The sequence below is a fragment of the Octopus sinensis genome, linkage group LG9 (assembly GCF_006345805.1).
Source record: "Octopus sinensis linkage group LG9, ASM634580v1, whole genome shotgun sequence".
NCBI lineage: Eukaryota > Metazoa > Mollusca > Cephalopoda > Octopoda > Octopodidae > Octopus > Octopus sinensis.
The window spans coordinates 83537765-83552288 of NC_043005.1; the positions used below are offsets into that span (position 1 = coordinate 83537765).

The window sequence follows — 14524 nt, forward strand, 5'->3', positions numbered from 1 at the left end:
ATGTCCTTCTAATGCCAAACTTTATTTGGATTGAAGGTACTCTATTTCACTTGCCTTTGTACAACAAACTGCCAAGCTATGGAACATATTTTTTTCTCGTGTGCGACATTAACAATCATCATCGTTGCCAAGTAGTGTCAATGCAAAGATCAATAAACACACACTTGACTACACACACACAATATATATATACACACACATTTGGTTAATGAGAGGGATGGAAGATACGAATTAAGTATCCCACTCGTGAGGGATCGATGCTAGATGGGTTAAAACAATTGTAGCGATAAATAAAAATTCTCATATCATCCATGTCTCTCAAATACACAACAAACACTGTGGAAGTGAAAGTGCTTTATTGGTAAGCTACCAAGTATAAACCATATGATTTGTTATCTACTATCATCATCCATTTAATGCCCGTTGTCCATGCTGGCATGGGTTGGACGGTTTGACTGGGATGTCACACTGGAAGGCTGCACCAGGCTCCAGTCTGATTTGGCATGGTTTTCTGCAGCAGGATGCTCTTCCTAAAGCCAACCGCTCCGAGAGTGTAATGGGTGCTTTTACATATCACCAGCACAGGTGACATCTACGTGACACCGGTATCTGCCATGACTGTAATTTTGCTTGGCTTGATGGGTCTTCTCAAGCACAACATAATGCCAAAGGTCTTGATCATTGCCTCCATGTGTGTATATATGGTTAGGGTTAACAACAGGAAGAGCATCCAGTTGAAAATCCTGCCTCAAATAATTCACTGTCTTATCCATGCCTGCATGGGAAAACAAACAATAACCAAACAAATATATAATATAGACATAAAATGGGGTTCTGTGCAGTTTCTGTCTATCAAATTCCTCTTAAAAGACGTAAGTCAACCTGAAGCTGTAGTAGAAAATATCACCAAAGATCAAACTCACATAGCTGTGAACTTTTTAACAACACAGGTATCAATGGATGTAATTATTTTTATTTCATCATTTGTTTTACATCTATTTTTCTATGCTGGTATAGGGCTGATATCAGTTTGAAAACATCAGTAATAAATTCCTAACCCAAACTTTGGGCCTCATGACCCTGTTAAAAATTTAGATATTTTATAATTAGGTGTATTATATTGTTTAGCAATATTATTTTTTTTCTTTTCTCATTTAATTGCTATGGAAAGAGGTGGGGGAGAAGCTGTAGCCATGACCTTTCGAGACAGAAAAAGATTAATGCCATTAATGTTTATCTTGAACAGTTGAAACAATTGCAGAAAAAACATGCAGGGAAGGTATTTCAAGGAGCCAATGTCCTGGTTGGAAAGACTGGGCATAACAGTTAATGCAGAGGTTGGCAGGCAGAATGTGTGTGATGAGAGTGAGTGACAGGTGAATCAAGAATGTTCTTGGCTGGGCATCATAAGAGCAACGAAATTTGAGGAGAGGAGGCCACTGAAATTGTAATAGGAAAGTCAGAAAGAGGGGAAAGCAGAATTTGGAGCATGTTGTGTGTTCATATCAACAACAGCATCACAGTCATCTAACCTTTCTTTGAATATGCCCAGGTAGCTAGCAGCACCATCTCAAGTGTTGGAGTAATACCCTGTTTTGTTAACTGAACATGTAAAGAGTAGTTGTTAGGAGTGAAAGAATTTTCTGTCTCGGGAGAAGAAAACCAAGCTTTGCAATACTAATGACGTTCTTCAGTGGTGATGCAGCCATTGCAACAAGTGAATTTAAGGGTTTTAGTGACATGCTGTTCATGTTTGGGAGGGCTACAATGGTTTCTTAGTTTGTGTAGTGATTGTGCTTTTTGTAATGTTGACAGAAACAAGATTGGCATGACTCAATTAGATGTTCTTTTGAGGATTTTTCAAGGAGTCCAAGTCCATGATGACGATTCTCATCATTTTACATTTTGCATTCCATGACAATGAGTTAGTTGAGTCCTCATAGTCTGAGACAATTCTTATTCAGAGTTGCTTGTCCTAGGTGAGTTAGTGGGCCATGTCCCACTTAAGTGTTTTATCTTTAGTGCAGTTTTTATGGCTGGATTATCTTCTTAGCTCCAATCACTTTGTGCTGAGTACATATTACTGTGACACAACTACTAGAAGTCATGTCCTTAACAAGATTAAAAATTTTCTTTGTCTATGTTAACACTGGTCATTCATCAACCACTTTATGGAGAGTACTGGGAGTAATTTACTGTGGCACAGCACTAAAGAGATTGCTCACTGTTCTACATGTCTGAGTATAGAGGAGTTGAAATCAAAACAATCAAAAATGAACATAACAGTACTTGGAGTTATTTAGCCCTAAAACACCCAGGATTGAACAAACCTATGAAATGCTTTCTAGCTGTGACCACCAAGTGTATCTAAGACTACATTACTCAATGTTTTCTGTGGGGTTTAATTAGAGGAAGATTTTGCTGCTAATTCTTGCAAGTCAGATGATCATATGGTGATTCTCTTGATTGGTCAAACAGTAAAATAGAGATTTTGGCACAACCATTGTGGCGCTACTGTTTTGGCATGCATGCATGTACTTTTGCCTCCAGTGTCAAACAGCACTGCCACCAAAGAGTACAGTCGGCTGTGCCAAATCAACAGCATTTAAATAACCAAGCCTAATTGTCTCATTCCATGAACAATATGTTTGGATAATTTTTTTTTTAATGATTTTCATGACATTGTAATGTTTCATTTCTCATTACATATCTAACTAGATCTTTCTATAATCCATGCATATGTCACATAATCAATAGACAAATTAAAAACAGAAGAAAAAAAAACACATACCAATAAACCTTGTCATATCAGAATAAACAGATAACAAAGATGTGCAGTTGTTCTGTTACTACTTCAATAGTCAGGATAGGATCTCTCTCTCTCTCAATGGCTGACCATCACAAATAACATAAGGTATTTCACTAAATAGAACACAGACATGCTGCTGATACAAGTAGGAGAATCAATAGATGTTCATTACTAAATGGTATAGCTGTTTAGCCATAGGTCAGTCCTGACTGAGTATTACTTCTGATCAAAAGCATTACAGTCATGACCAACACATCATTTTTACCTTTACAGAAAGCAAATCCAGGATTATCCAATGATTTTTTTTTATTGTAAGGTATGATTTTAATGAGATATGGCTGCTACTTCTAGCAGATGGAGAGACACCCACAGCCTGCTGTTTAGCTTCAGGCTAGCCCCCATTTCCCTGAAGATTCAGCTACTGTTTCTAGCAAGTCAGACTCCTTTGTTGGCCTGTAAATGTTAATTTCAGTTCTAAAATTGACTTGCCATCAAAAGTGAAATAATTGCCAAGCCTCTGTGTATGAGAAAGATGGAGCAGAGGGAGAGACAGAGAATAAGAGAAACATGTAAATGGCTTAAGGCTGCCAAAAGAAATTCATAAAAATTAGTCCAAAATTTGAAAATAATGCAAAATGTAAATTTGACAGTGATGACAAATGACTGAGACCTTCAGCGAGACGCTGTGCTTGAGAAATCATAGTCATGGCCATTGCCAGTGTCTTGTAAATGGCACCTATGCCAGTGGCACATATAAAGAAGCACCTGTTACACTCTCAGAGTGGTTGGCATTAGGGAGGGCATCCTGCTATAGAAACCATGCCAAATCAGACTGAAACCTCCAGCTTACCAGTTCCAGTCAAACCGTCTAACCCATTCCAGCATGGAAAGCAGACGTATGATGAGGATGTTGTTTGTTTTTGAGTTTAAACCGAATCAATACATTTTAATAGAAAACAAAATTTTGCAAAGAAAGGGCTGACAGTAACTTTGGACCCTTCTGATTTGCTTTCATTAGTATGACAAGCAAGTTGAAGCTCCAAAATCACTGTCGACCATTTCCTTGTAAGATAAGAAGTTTGCTTCCCAACTACATGGTTCCAGGTTCAGTCTCACTGCATGGCACCTTGGAAAGTGTCCTCTACTATAGCTTTGGGCCAACCAAAGCCTTGTGAGTGGATTTGGTAGACAGAAACTGAAAGAAGCCCATTGTAAATATATGCGCACACTCGGGGTGGTTGGCGTTAGGAAGGGCATCCAGCTGTAGAAACTCTGCCAAATCAAGTTTGGAGCCTGGTGCAGCCATCTGGTTCGCCAGCCCTCAGTCAAAATCGTCCAACCCATGCTAGCACGGAAAGCGGACGTTAAACGATGACGATGATGTGCGTGTCCCATCACTACTTAACTAGTAACTTATTTTGGCAAAAGACACCAACAGAATAAGTATCAGGTTTTAAAAAAAATAAGTACTAGGGTTGAGTTGTTCGACTAAAATTCTTCAAGGCAGTGCACCAGCATGGCCACATTCTAATGACTGAAACAAGTAAAAAATAAAATCTATTAATGTATTCAGTTGTTTCACCTTGACCCAACTGTGACAACTAGTTTTTATTTACCTATTTCACAATTTCACACACGATTTGCCAAAGACTATATTATCCAATATATGCCAGGTTTCGTTTTATTTATAAAAAGCTTCAGGGTGTGGTTTGTCTGCTGTATATAACACACCAAAATGATAGTGTAAAATGTGACCCCATTGGACTGCAGACATGATGGAACACTGCCTTGAAGGGTTTATTTAGTTGAGCAAATCAACCCCAGCACTTTTTTTTTTTTAATCATTAAAGTCGGATACTTATTTTACTGGTCTCTTTTTGCTGAACCGCCGAGTTACAGGGACATAAACAAACTAGCACTGGTTGTCAAGCTGCATGGAGACAAACACAGACACATCTACATGGTGGACTTTCACAGAGCTTCTGTCTACCAAAATCACTGACAAGGCATTGGTCGGCCAAAGGCTATAGGAAACACTTGCACAATGTGACACACATTTGGACTGAACCCGAAACCCCGCGGTTGCAAAGCAAGCGTTTTTACCCTCATAGCCATAATTATCTAAATCGACCAGTTAGTATTCCAGAGACTGCACTGTTTCGCAACATTGATTTTTGAGATTGTCACAAGTAGAAGGATGGGAGAGGATGCAGGCAATTTCCTCGAGGTGTGTGTGCTACTTAATCCTTGCTGAACTTGGAAACCTCTACGTGGGTTGGTAACCCAGAAGAAATAGCAGCCAAATTTACCTCAGATCACACCTACCATAAAGAGGAACTAAATTACATAATGTAGTTCTAAATATATATATTTAAAAAAAAAGTATAGTGGTTATAGATAAAGTGTCTTGGATCAATAGGTGTGATCGATAGCGACTTTACTTCGTTGAAGTATTTCGATGGCATTCAGAGAATATTCAGACGAAAAAGCTAAATTCTACCCCGGAAATGATTTATCTGTTACCCACTTTACACCAAAGAAAAGTTTAACACATCTGGGTTTAACCACCCTTTGTGTATCTAAAACTATACAATCCAATGTGTCTTCCGTTTTAAGAGATTTAATAGCCCCATCTTGTAGGTTTAGCGACTACATACAGTTGCCCTTCGTTGGGAGATAAATTTTTCGTGTTTGTGGTGAATAAAAAAGAATTTCAGGAAACACGATCGGTAATTTTTATCGAATACGGATCATTTGAAAGATAAGATAATCCCTGCAAAATTTAAATACGACAGGTTCTTTCAGTTATTGAACAGAGAACAAAAAAAAAATTCAACGAAAGCAGGTCAACGAGGAGATACTACGTGGTCGCTCGACATGCTAGAAATTGCAGTCAAATCGCAATTGATGAAGGTTACGTTGGATGTCACGGTAGTGAAACATTGTCCCCTCAAAATCAACAGGATGGTTTCATCTGGAATGCCTTTAACCATAGATTCGTTCGATCAGCGTTAACGTGGGTGTTAGACAACACCGTGTTGTCATGAGTTATTTCGGAGTTTAAATATGCAATGATGGGGGTAGCAAAAATAAAATAGGTCTCGAGTACGAACCAGATAAGCAATAATAACAATGGATTTAGAGTTTTAAACCCGAATTATAATCTTTCCAGAGAATTGTTTTAAAACATAATATAATAGAGGGTGATGTTTGTGTGTGCATAGGTACTGAACATAAACCATTACAGAATTATAGAATTCATTCAAACTAGACAAACAGTAATGAACATATTTAAATCACTCGAATTTCGAGATTATATTGTAGTCAGTCGATAAGAGGCAGGAAGGGAGAGTTTGACACATGAAGCAGTCAGGTAGGGTATATCATAGAGAGAGATAAAAATAGAGCTAGTTATGTACATAAATATAGCCCAAAGAGGTGTGTACAGTTAGGAAAGGTGGACAGACAAGACAAGCAATATACACACAGGTACATCTGGAAGTTTAGGCACATACGAGCACGGGCTCCCTGAATTCCACTAACATTTTTCTCTCACGCATTTTTATACAGAAGTTGTTGAGTCTGTACGTAAATATCGACCTCCAGTGCAAAACTAAAGCGACAAGATAACATGCTAATCATCTCATTTACAAAATAAATCATCAATTGTACATAAATGACTAACAGTCACACGTATAGCGTAAATGATAATTCACTAGTCTGTGATAATTAAGACGAATTAAAGTGACTTAATTACCGTTCTATAGGTAATTTTATAAAGGATAAAAAAACACAATGCTTTAGAATTTTCGTAGACATTCAGGAGCTGTCTATGTGATCCCTTCTGTTAGAACCGAAGGTCGTATGTGTAACATTAGAATTCAGGGAGTTTAATTAATGGTGGTTTGAATTGGCAAGACTCAATTAAATGAGGGTGGAAGCCTGTGAAAAGAAAGCTAACGTTTCAGGAAGGACCTCTTTTTATATAAAAAGGATATTCTAAAATGAAGGTACCTGGAATGCCAGTGTTTCTCTTCTACATCAACGTAACTCAATTAAAAATCTGTGGCTATTTCCAACGAACAGTGAAGCAATTAAGAGGAACTGGATTAATATAATCTAGAATCAAAGATGAGTGATATGGCTTATATGTATGTATTCAGTTATATTAAGGCAAATAGGTAAAACAGAACTCAAAATATGAGTATATGAATATTTTTATTAATATTTAGTGGAAGTAACAGAGTGACTCGAGATCCGAGAGTTTCGTGCGTTAGCACTTATCAAACTAGTTTGATAAGTGCTAAACACACGAAACTCTCGGCCCTTGGGTCACTCTGTTGCTTCTGCTAAATATTAAGGTAAAATTTTCGTGTAATATATATATATATATTACATATTTGTAATGACAGGTAAGCTAACGAAGGAGGGTATACGTGGTCATTTGAAGCTAGAAATAACAGCCAAATCTTTCACCGAATTAAAAAAAAAGAAAAGAGATGTATTAGTTATTGTAGCTTTTGATAAGCTACTTGGGAAAAAAAAAGAAACGTACAAAAAAAATGACGGTAAACTGAAGACTGGACCCATTTTTGGTAATATAGATGTTGTAATGGGACTGATCGGGTCGGAGACGGGGGCCAAACCAGAACAAATGGGATTTTTTTTCTTCTTTTTAATAGACAAAAAAAAAACAGAATAACGATGAAAAATAAAACAGAACGGACAGATAAATCATATGAAATACTAAGCATGACATACCTTATTGGAAGGAGTTCGTTTCAATATTAATCCTCTCCAGTAAAAGTGTTGTTACATGATTCAATAACAACAGCTGCTGATCTGAACTGAAAACATCTCAGTGGCCATCTTGGACAAATGACGTCACACGCTGCTGGCGTCAACGGGGCGGGGGAGTAGACTTCCGGTTAGCACGGCCACCTTTTGCTACGTTATTCTCTCCCTTCTCTTCATCATTCGCCTGAATTTTTCTTCCTCTTACTACTACCATTACTAGCATATTACTTCTATATTCTCTTCTTCTCCTCGTTTCTCTCCTTAATCTCCCTCCTACCACGACTACATCTATATTCTCTCCCCTTCTTTTTATTCTCTCCCTTTTCCTCATGTACTTCCGTGACCCTCTTCCTCCTCCTACTTCATCCCTCTCTTTATCTAGTTGCCTCTCTCTCTCTCTTTCTATCTCTCCCTTTCGCTCTCTTTCCATCTCTCTAACCTGTGAATTCTTTATTTTGATCTCGTTCTCCTATCATTGTTATTGTAATTATAATCCTTGTTTTTGTAACTGATTTTTTTAATTATTTTATACTGGGACCAAAAGGCAAGAGAGACAGACATGTATATATAGAGTCCCATAGCATCGATCCTCAATTAAATACTTCTACTGCTACCTACTTACTATCGATCCCCTCGCAGGATTATAACCATAGGTAAACTCACAGAGCCACCTTCCAGTGGTTCTGACCATCAAAGAAACAGTCAGATCTCTCCCTCGCTCTTTCTCTCTTACAGCGATCATCTTCCAGTCCAGCAGCTTTTCTCTCCACTCGTAATAATTTAAATGACTCACTAATTGTTTTGATGTATCAATGGTTTTAATTACACCAGGTGAGTTGCCACAAACGTGGGACATCATCCCCGTAAATGTATAAATAATCTGCTTGTTTGCCTTTCTTAACGATATACAGTCGTTTCTTAAACTATTTCAGTTCTCAACGCTAATTCTTAAACATCATACCAACAAAAATTTAAATGCTGTCAATTTAAGTTTAAAAAGACATTATATTGAGGATCAAAAATTGTTTTGAATTTCCGGAAAATTCTTCCAATAATTTTATAATTTCCTTGTATCTCTTTTTCTGTTTAATATATTTTTTCAGATCTAAAAGTCCAAGAGTATAAAACTTCCCCAGTAGTCCCTTAAACTTTTTTCATACAATATTTAAAACTTCCCCCGGCCAACAGACTTCTAATTAATTACACAGCCAATTGATGAAGTATATTTTAATTAACTGAAGTAACATTATCATTTTTTAAGAAACAGTTTTTTTATATAATAAACTTTTAAATTATTTAAATTTTTGTTAACTTCATAAGCCTTAACACCATGCACAATTTTGATTGAAATAACGAAATTAACAATTTAATTAATACTTTAAGATAATTTCTATACTGTTGTTATTCGGAAATATAGCTGTCTTTATGCCTTTGTCCTTATTTGGTCCCAGATCAGTCCTGACCGAGCAAACATGATCAAAAATTTTGCAACCAGGAGTTTATATATTACCGAGTGTCCTACGTGAGGGCTACGCTTGGCTGCACACCAAGCAAATATCCTAACTTCATCATACCTATTAAGTCCATTCTATAATTCAATCGTGCACCGTAATGGAAAACTAATTTTCTGGCCCCTCTTATGAAATATTGGGGTATCTTCGTTTTTATGGTCCTTAATTGTTTTACAAAAAACTTTGAAGTAACCTTTGTACACAAATCTCTTAAGAAATTGTGCCAATCGATGTATTTGAATCACTACATATATACTTTTGAGAAAGCTCTTGACACCAACCTACCTAAGACCGGCTTGGGTTCTCTGGTACAGTTTTTTTGTTTACCAAGTGATTTAAATTAAACCGTCCATGAAAATTTCAGTTAATTTATGTTCCAAGCACCAGCTTAATGATGACAAAGTTACTTTACTAAATTTTTCATTATTGTCAAAATTAGTTGAAACAAAAGCAGTTAATTTGAACAAAACCAATGGTAACGAAGGATTTAATGACAAATGCCAATGAGTGAAAAAAGAACAAAAAAAAAAACAAAAGATAATGAATGGTTCTCAATGTTCTTTGTGATATTAGTTGACCATGCCCTCCTTCTACACTGTTCATGCGCACAACTGTGGTGCTATACCATTCAACCTAATCCAAGAGAGTATAGGAGAATCAAAGTTGCCCACCCACCCTAGGTCTGTTTTCTTATAACTTTCTTTAAAAAAATCATATTTTAATGGAAATTTTCCATATATATATATTTTAGATGGATATCAGGGGAAAATTGAAAAGAAAATCTTTTTTGAGAACTTTTGGATAATTCCTACTTTTTCTCAATTCTTAATAAGATTCTCCAGAGATATATTTTGTATGCTGTACAAACATGTTTTTACCTTTTAGAGGATCATACTTTTAATGCATTATTATTTTTTGCTTTTCTTATGAAATTTTCCAGAGATACATTTTCAAATCATACTCTACAACCTCAAAAGCGTATCTCTGAAAAGTTTTGCTGTATCCACCCAAAATTATACTGCGATTATTTTATTTTTACATGTTGATCAGCTGAAGATTTTTTCATATAAATTTTAAATGTGCTTTTATTATATAACGATGTTAATTTGACAAATAAACAAATCATTTTAACACTAATTTGTATGTTTTAAGGGACTATTTGAATAATATAAGCTCACTAAGTAGGGATTAACCTAGGATTTGGAAAGCTTAATATTATGAAGAACTGTTCATGATATTTTGCTCTTCGTTGTAATGTAGTCCAATGGCTTAATTATGCTTGAAATAAACTTTTTTTCATATGCTTTTGTTTTAATACACCCAGCAGGCAATATTTATTCTAAGACAACCTTATTTTTAACTCTAATTTCAGACAGAAGAGCAAATGGATGATAAGTGCTGGACGTCCCCTAACAATTCTATCTCTAAAGAAATTCTAAAATTTGGATCTGGTTTAGCAAGGCCTACTGATGGAAGTATTTGCATTGTTTCCATATCCCATATTGGTGGGGCTGCTTTAAACAAAGATTCTCTTGGGTATGGCTTAGGAGAAAATGTTAAAATACAAATTGGAGAGGGAGATACCATTTATGGAGAGCTTATTGATGAATGTTTAGAATCTATGAAACTAGACGAATGCTGTGAAGCAACATTTCATATACTTTTAGAGTCATCAAAAGACTCTTGTGATCAACTTGAAAAATATAAATTACAATTAGAATTACATAAGTTTGAAAATCCAACAAATAGTTGGGAAATGACCATAGAGGAGAAACTGGCTGTTGCTATGCATCATCGGAAGAAAGGGTCTGAGCTTTTCAAGGCAGGTAATATAGAGTTTGCCTTTAAGCGTTATAGAAAAGCATTGAAATATGTAATAACTATAGACTCAGATGACGAAATGCCTGAAGATGTGAGAACTGAATACCAGAACTTGAAATCTACTCTGTTTGTTAATATTTCTCTCTGTCAGAGTAAATATGAAAGCAATGACTTTGTAATTGCAAACTGTACGTCTGCGTTGGTTGTTGATAAAAATAATGTGAAAGCCCTTTATCATCGAGCACAAGCACAACTAAACACCAGGGACCTTGATCGAGCTTTGGCTGATATAAAAGCTGGTTTGGAACTTGAACCAAATAACCAAGTATTTCTTAAATTACAAAAAATAGTTAATTCCAAACTGAAAGTACATACTGACCAAATGAAGAAGGCCATGACAAAAATGTTCTTGCAGAATTAGATCCTTGGGATCTTGTTTAAATAAACAACACTAAATTTCTCTCTCATCAAAATTTTTTTGTTATCCAACTATGGCAGTCAGAAGGCCAAAAGTTTAAATTGTTAAAAATAGTTATTAAAACTGGATTACTTTACCAAAGATTAACTGTTTTAATCTTTTTGTTACTGTATTTAAGCTGAACTACACTACCTTTGGACCAATTAATTTTTTAAATAATGAAAAATTTAATAAAATAACTTAATTGTAATTAAGCTTGTGTTTGGAACAAATTAGCATTAAATTTGAAAGATTTTAATTTAGATCACTTTAAAGCAGGAAGTTTGTTTAAAAAGCCAGAGAGTTAAGGCAGGTTGGTATCAAAAGGGTTAAACTATGATGAAGGTTGATTCAAATTTATCTTTGTTTCAAAATGAATCAATTTCATAAACCACATCTTGTTTTACTAAATCCCACCAAGCTTAAAAATTCTGCCTATTTTCTTCAATAAAATTAATTATTAATTACTAAATACTTAATTTGAGAGTTACTGGAGTACCTAACTCAACGCATTACATCTCCCTATCTCTCTTTCTCATGTAAATTTTCCACAGTCACTGTTTGTTAATTAGTTGCTTTTTAAACTTAAAAATGAATAGTTCTTGATAAGAATTGTTTGGATGTAATCACTACATTCTATTTTTTTTCTGTATAGCTTTGACTTTTCATCAGGAAGTGGAAAACAATGCAGATTAATAAGAATTTAAATGAAAATTAAAAGGGACAAAAATAGAAATTTTGCCTTAAAAGAAAATCATTATAACAATGTGACTGAAAGAGTCATTAGTTTCAGATACTTTCAACACACCTGTATCACCTGCATGAGATCTTGCCATATTTCTATTGAATATACAGAACTCTCTCCTGTGATAATTTCATTCATCCAGATTGTTGAAAGAATCTGTGTTGCTGTGTTGTGTTTTTATTCATCATATACATAAGTAAAATAGATTAATAAATTCAGGCAGATATCTATAAAACACTCCGTGTTAAATGAATTTCGTTAATTATATCTAACGATCAGATACCAATAAATGCAAGGAGAATGAACATCCACGGTGATTCTTCATGTATGACAAGTTACTGAGGATACGGTTTTCATTGTCTTCCTTACTTTTTTATTTTTCCAGTTTAAAAACATCTTCAAAAAGTTTTCAGCTTCTATTTGGTTAGTCGATCAAAATTTTTCAACTCACTATATTACATATGTGAATTTGAGACCCTATCATACTTATACTTAAAATATAGGACACTCCCTTGAGATAGTTTCCTCTAAACCATATTGTTTACAATTGATACAAATGTTATATAACACCTTGGGCAAGTTGTCTTCTATAACCACAGACTGATCAAACCTTTGCAAATGCAAGTGGTGAACAGAACTGAAAGAAGCTCATTGTAATTATGTGTCTCCTTGTCGTAACATCACATTACAATTGTTAGCAAGTGTCACTATCATAGAGACAGCTTGTTTGTTTCCAGTCTTCCATGAAAATATGTCTACCAAAGAAGAAATTTTACTTTGCTTAAAAATCATTGAGGGTTAGTGAGAGGTGGAGCATCTGGCCATAGAAAATCTGCCTCGGTGTATTCTGTCTGACCCATGCAAGCATGGAAAAGTGGATGTTAAAATGATGACTGATAGATACCATCATCACTTGATATCCATTTCCAATGCTAGCTTGGACTGAACGATTTGACACAATCCCATGAGCCACAGAGTTGCATCAAGCTCCAATGTCATCATTGGCATGGTTTCAATGACTTGATGCCCTTCCTAATGCTAACCGCTTTACAGAGTGTACTGGGTACTTTGTTCACACCATTGGCACTAGTGAGGTTGCCAAGTAGCTTGCAAGATAGCAAAAGAACAGAATAAAGTCCCTCAACTAAAGAGGGGAGGTGGCTTTATGCCAGATGTTGAGAGAAGCACAAGTGTTAGAGAGATATAGTTACTTCACATTATAAAAGATGGGTTGCCAGAGCAAACTTTTATGGTACATGAAGGTAAGCATAAGAAAGGATTCAAACAGTGGATGAGAGGGGAGAAATATGGTGGTAGGAGTGAATGTAGTGAGTGATGAACAGGGGTGGAGGTATAGTTGATGGGAAACACCAGTAGGGAGAGAGGGTAAGAGAGATAGAAATGGCTTAGGAAGGAGGACAGAGCAGAAAGTGGTGATAATATGCAAGCTGTAGGAGCAATAAGGAGAGAGATGTAGAGATGCATAAGGTTGACCATAGTGAGGGAGGTGTGATGGCAGATATAAGAAGTGTTATATCTGGCAGATATAAGGCGGTGAGCTGGCAGAAACGTTAGCACGCTGGGCGAAATGCGTAGCCGTATTTCGTCTGCCGTTACGTTCTGGGTTCAAATTCTGCCGAGGTCGACTTTGCCTTTCATCCTTTCGGGGTCGATAACTTAAGTACCAGTTACGCACTGGGGTCGATATAATCGACTTAATACCTATGTCTGTCCTTGTTTGTCCCCTCTGTGTTTAGCCCCTTGTGGGTAGTAAAGAAATAGATATAAGAAGTGTTAAGGTGGAGTATGGCAGAGGAGAGGAAGAGATAACTGAAGGCACAGAAAGGAGTTGATTGGTGAAAATAATGCAAGAGGAAAAAGGATGATAAGAATGAGGGATAGACATGGTGCTGGGGAGGGTGCATAATATGTGCTGATTCTGTTCTCAAGTGATTACAGCAGCTGAGCAGTGTCAGAAATAGAGGAGGGATGGAACTTAGTGGGATCATCAATGCTTTATCATCTCCCCTCTTTTCTACCTCTCCTGTCAAACCTTTTTTTCCCACCCATTCACCATGCTTGATTGCTAAATTCACAAGTTTTTTATTCTCTCTCTGTTTATTTTCTCTTATTCCTTTCTGTTGAAGAGCATAGGCTCGAAATGGAAAAGACTTTCTCACTTTCCCAAGTGTCAAACTAATACACCTGTCCTCATCTTTTGTTTTTTCTGTAAACTTCAACTATATGTGTGTGTGTGTGTATCAGGATATCCCATAAGTTCTGTCCGAATTTTGAATAAAGAAAACAAGTGATCAAATGTTATATTTAATTGAAATTTAATCATCAATGTACTTTCCCTGATTATCTATGACTTCCTTCCATCT

The 14524-nt window shown here is 36.0% G+C and overlaps 2 protein-coding genes across 6 annotated transcripts in view; one reads left to right on the plus strand and one right to left on the minus strand.

Moving 5' to 3' along the window:
• The window catches only part of LOC115215737 (golgin subfamily A member 1), an 84205-nt gene extending 76470 nt beyond the window's left edge, over positions 1–7735 (minus strand). For 2 of the 5 annotated variants that reach the window (XM_036506060.1, XM_036506058.1), the window contains exon 1: positions 7571–7735. The gene's annotated coding sequence lies outside the window, so the exon portion shown is untranslated. The remainder of the gene's footprint in view (positions 1–7570) is intronic. The other 3 variants (XM_036506059.1, XM_029785029.2, XM_029785030.2) reach the window with 3 other exon arrangements.
• Positions 7736–8012: 277 nt separating this feature from the next.
• Positions 8013–11874, plus strand: LOC115215678 (peptidyl-prolyl cis-trans isomerase FKBP62-like). Its single transcript, XM_029784944.2, has 2 exons — positions 8013–8437; positions 10490–11874. The coding sequence occupies exon 2, from the start codon at positions 10502–10504 to the stop codon at positions 11357–11359; it is 858 nt and encodes a 285-aa protein (XP_029640804.1). The 5' UTR covers positions 8013–8437; positions 10490–10501; the 3' UTR covers positions 11360–11874.
• Positions 11875–14524: the final 2650 nt, after the last annotated feature.